Here is a 5,000-nt window from a genome sequence, read left to right as displayed (position 1 = left end):
GATGCTTTGGGCGGCTCGCTCCATCAGCAGCTGAGGGCCGTGTTCGACAGAGACTGGAGCTCGAGATACTCTCACCGGCTCGCCGATCTCCAGCGAGTCCACGACTGCTCTTTCCCCGCTTCTGCACCGTAACCAAATATTCATAGAAATACCAGCATCACGTGATTTAAAGGAGCCTCTAAAGAAGGGGACCTTTCTATTACTGAAGCTTTTTAGTGGCACATATGATTTGATGAATAATATCTTGTATTATACAGTTTAATAACTCATCAGTTGGATTGAACGTAGTAATCGAATACATGTAGTCAGACTTTTAGCTTGAATATATATCATATTTTTTTCTTAAAATGTTTTTTCACACTGTCTTTTGTCATTATTACTTTTTTCTATCATTGTTTTCCTGTAAAATAAAAAATTTAATAAAAATGCTTTTTTTGTTTTACTTTAATAAATGTATAAATGTCAGTGTGTATGTATGTGTATGTATGTATATATATATATATGTATGTATATATGTATGTATATATATATATATATATATATATATATATATATATATATAAATTATTACAGAATTAATACACATTTTTATATTAGAATTTATATATATATATATATATATATATATATATATATATATATATATATATATATATATATATATATATAAAAATGTGTATTAATTCTGTAATAATTTAAAACAGACACATTTTATATAATTGTATTTATAGTAATATGATTGTTATAATCTCATACACATAGTATTGGTAGTATTATATATATAATGTACGTATATATACATATATATATATATATGTGTACACATGCATTAATATATACACACACTAATACTATGTATATATACACACAAATACATATTTTATATAATTGTATTTATAGTGTGTGTGTATATGTGTATATATATATATAGTGTATGTGTGTGTATATATGTGTGTGTGTGTTTGTGTATCTGTATATATATATATATATATATATATATATATTTTTTTCGTTACAGTTTAACACAGGTAATGCATTAATGGACTGGTTCTTATAAAAGTCCTACTAAAAAACACAAAATGGAACATTTATACATTTATTAATAACACAATAGCTTTAGCGTCACATGACTCTTAACTCCAAACCGGATGTGGCGCCGCTGGAGGGCGGTAGTGACGTCACGCGACGCCGCGCCGGAAGGGGCGGGGCTCGCGAGCGGCTGAGCGACGTGTTCCAAGCGCACCGTTAGCGGCTCATTCATCGCTCCAGACATGGTGCTGTTAGAAAACGACGCGGTAAGTTCACGTTACACCTCACGCTCGGCGTTTACGAGGCGGCGGCATTCGCGCGCCGGGCGACGGGTGCCGAGAGGGAGCGCGTTTAATCGAGCGGCGTCGAGTTGTAACGCGTTAGCACGCTAAAGCACGCTCGTCTCTGACCGACAAACCCGTTCCCTCGACGAGTCGCGCTGTTATTACTGTGATCAATCCTCAGGCCAACGGACGCCTTTTAATCTCGATGAACTTCACACAAGTCAGCACATCTCGTTTAAAGCGCGCGCGTTACTCTAAACTACAGAAATAAACGAGTAAAGTTGAGGTACAGCTGTGGAGGAGCTCAACATGTACTACTAAACCACATGTTCGTGAAAGTTACACTGGCCTTTATTCACACAGGAGTAAAATAATGTGCGTAATGTGGCTGATTATGGCCTCTGTTCAATTCAAAGCGTGCTTTATTGGCCTGATTATATTAAAATGCATCTCCGAGGCATAGTGCTACATCGACTCTTAAGACATTATTTTAAGTAATAAATGATTATCAATGCATGTGTAATTAGATAATAGAATTGCTTTGTTGTATTTGAGTTATTTTAAGGTGTGTTTGCTGGTGCACCGGTGATTTCTTGAGCATCTCGTCTGATACTGACTGAAGTGTGTGTGTGTGTATGTGTGTGTGTGTGTGTGTGTGTGTGTGTGTGTGTAGTTTCTGACTGAACTCACTCGGCTGTTCCAGAAGTGCAGGACCAGTGGCAGCGTGGTCATCACTTTAAAGAAATGTAGGTTCATCTCCTTCAGTGTGCAGCGAAGCCTTCTCTCTGTGTTTAAATGCATCGGATCTGAGATGATTTCTGTGTTTTTTTTAGTGTTGTGTGCACAGTTTAGTCTGATAGACGCTAGATTTAGGCTTTATATATTTTTAAGTTATTAAAATAATTCTGCTGTTCATTTAGTTAATTGTTTTTCTTATTATTATTATTATTAATTTACCTTTTTTTTTTAGTATTCAGATATAATTAATAATTAAAAAACAAACACGCGCACATTTTTTATTTGATTTTGTAAAAATAATTAAGTTTGATTAAAATGCTTGTGACCCGCCCGTGGACACGCATCGTTTCTGCTTTGAAAGCGTCGACCTGTTGAGCCGCTCGCCGTGTGTTCACGCTGTTAAATGATTTCCTCTGCAGATGACGGCAGAACGAAGCCGGTCCCCAGAAAGGGCCACCCGGAGACCTTTGAACCGGCCGACAACAAATGTCTCATCAGAGCGTCGGAAGGCAAGACCAAAATCAGCACGGTGGTGAGGAACTGTGTGTGTGTGTGTGTGTGTGTGTGTCATAACCTGTGTTTCTTGGTATGGTTACATATAAGTTAAGATGAAGTGTGTAATATCTCCATTCCAGAAACAGGACCAAACCTGTTGACATAAAACCTATTAAACGTATTTATTTTTAAAGGAAGTTATAAATTGGTCTTTGTTTTCTTGTTTGTTTTTTCAATTTCATTACTTGACATTATATTGTTGTTGTATTTTTTTATTATAACATTATTTTATTTTATTTTTGCTATTTTTGTATGCGTTTTACTGTTTTATTTGATTTATTTTTAAATAAGTTATTGTAAATATTTTTTGTAACCACACGTCCTGTCACTTTAGTTTTCTTTATTCTGTTGTTGTTTTATTGTCATGTGACGCTTGTTTCAGAAGGAGCTGTGTATTGTTTAACATCTGTTTTGATGTCTTTCAGGTCAGCACCAAAGAAGTAATAAAATTTCAGATGGTGAGTTGTAATTTTTTTACACACATAATAAAAATTATAATTATATATATATATTTATAAATATATTTTTATTTATATTTTTATATATATTTATTTTTATATATATATATATATATATATATATATATATATATATATATATATTTGTATATTTTTATATTTATTTTTTATTTATTTGTTTTTATATTTATTTTTTATATATATTTATATTTTTTTTATATTTGTATATTTTTATATTTATTTTTTTAAGTTTTTATATATTTTTTACCATTTATATTTTTACAATTTATATATATATATATATATATATATATATATATATATATATATATATATATATATATAAATTATTATATTTTTATATATTTTTTAATATATATATATATTTTGCATTTATCATGCTTTATATCATCTTGATCAAAAGAAAACCGAATGTGTTTTTTTTGTTTTGTTTCAGGCGTATTCAAACTTGTTGCGGGCGCACATGGACGGCTTGAAAAAGAAAGACAAAAAGAGCAAAAGCAAGAAAACTAAAGCCACATAGTGACGGGCCGCGCAGGAGAGCTGTGCACTCGTCCCTTCTCACCGGTGCCACGCCACCTTCCCATCATCCCCTGCGGCGCGTCTGGAAACCTGCCTCCCTCTCCTGCTCGTCCTCCGCCGTTCACTTCCTCGTCCCGGGTTTAAGAGCGTCTCTGAGCTGTTCGGCGGACGCCGGGAGGCGCTGCGTTCATACGCCAAGCCATATTTTGATTTCTAGCAGTGTTTTAGACGGCGAGAGAACATCGCGCTCGCTAACTTTCTCCTGTCGTAACGATTATATTTCGGTTCTCCGCCGCTGTTTATTATTTTTAATTTTTTTTGAGTGTTTTTCTCATTTTGTCGGGAAGCGTTCGAGGTCTTTGTAAAGCGTCTCTCATTTGACCTGAACAAAAGCACCCTTGTAGATTTGCAAATAAAAAGAGCACATTTATTGATCACCAGAACACCCCGGAGACGTTTGGACTGAGACTGAGTCTCGTACGGACCGTGCACTGCTAAAAAGAATAAATACAGTATGTACAGGTGGGCTCTGTGGAGTTAAATGGCCGTGTTTCTCTTGTCCGGTCGCTCTTTGCTGGACGCCGGCGTGTGGCTGCGCCGGCTCCGCTCTTCTTCCAGGTAGCCGTCCTTCATGATGCCCGTCACGTACTGGAACAACGTCTGGAGGAGAGCAGTGAATGTTTAACAGCAGACCCAGACGTTTAAAACCTACTCAAAGTACTGTGGGAGGTGTCGGAGACGCTGAAAGAACGGCGGAAACGGATAAATCAGGCGTAGTCTGAATTCATTTGATCCAGTGCGACGTGATTCGGGAGGTGCTCGGGGTTGTCCCATGCCACAAACATTACTTAGAGTTATAATATAATAATAAATAATAAAAAAATTATTTCACTGCCGAGAGAAACGATTTAGGCTTTCATAAATAAAAAAAAAAAAAAAAGTTAAGGAAAATTAAAAAAACTAATTTCCTGGTTCACGAATATATTCAGAGACTGATTAATTAATATATAAATATACAAACATATAAAGATACACTATATATAAATATATACATATATATAAATAAATATACACTGTAAATAAATATATACCTATATATAAATAAATATACACATATATATATATACGTATATATAAATAAATATGTATATATATACACATATAATACAGTACATACCATTTTTAATATTTATGCTATGCAATGGACAGAATACTACAACTGAAGTAAAACAAATAAAATAAATAATCCAAAATGATGAAATTTATATATATATATATATATATGTGTGTGTGTGTGTGTGTTTAACTTGAGGTAAAAAAATAAAACATTAAATATTAACCTAGACATTCAGAAAGGGCTTATGTAATTGATAAAAACAAAACTAAAAAATAT

At 33.9% G+C, this 5,000-nt stretch overlaps 3 protein-coding genes across 5 annotated transcripts in view; 2 read left to right on the top strand and 1 right to left on the bottom strand.

The window, feature by feature from the left end:
• LOC122334494 (5'-3' exonuclease PLD4) overlaps positions 1 to 426 on the top strand; it is an 11,667-nt gene extending 11,241 nt beyond the window's left edge. For all 3 annotated transcript variants that reach the window (XM_043232468.1, XM_043232467.1, XM_043232470.1), the window contains exon 12: positions 1 to 426. This exon is cut by the window's left edge and continues 65 nt beyond it. In XM_043232468.1, coding sequence (XP_043088403.1) covers positions 1 to 132 — 132 coding nt within the window. In that variant the 3' untranslated portion in view covers positions 133 to 426.
• Positions 427 to 1,140: 714 nt separating this feature from the next.
• On the top strand, positions 1,141 to 4,128 carry srp14 (signal recognition particle 14). The gene is made up of 5 exons (XM_043232498.1): positions 1,141 to 1,295; positions 1,987 to 2,059; positions 2,471 to 2,583; positions 3,032 to 3,064; positions 3,522 to 4,128. The coding sequence occupies exons 1-5, from the start codon at positions 1,272 to 1,274 to the stop codon at positions 3,606 to 3,608; spliced, it is 330 nt and encodes a 109-aa protein (XP_043088433.1). The 5' UTR covers positions 1,141 to 1,271; the 3' UTR covers positions 3,609 to 4,128.
• The window catches only part of xgb (x globin), a 10,702-nt gene continuing 9,722 nt past the window's right edge, over positions 4,021 to 5,000 (bottom strand). Inside the window, exon 5 of the mRNA XM_043232497.1 lies at positions 4,021 to 4,267. Within this exon, the coding sequence (XP_043088432.1) occupies positions 4,145 to 4,267 (123 nt within the window). The 3' untranslated portion in view covers positions 4,021 to 4,144. The remainder of the gene's footprint in view (positions 4,268 to 5,000) is intronic.

This window comes from Puntigrus tetrazona, unplaced genomic scaffold, assembly GCF_018831695.1.
Source record: "Puntigrus tetrazona isolate hp1 unplaced genomic scaffold, ASM1883169v1 S000000528, whole genome shotgun sequence".
Classification (NCBI taxonomy): Eukaryota; Metazoa; Chordata; class Actinopteri; order Cypriniformes; family Cyprinidae; genus Puntigrus; species Puntigrus tetrazona.
This window is presented reverse-complemented; position numbering and strand designations above follow the sequence as displayed.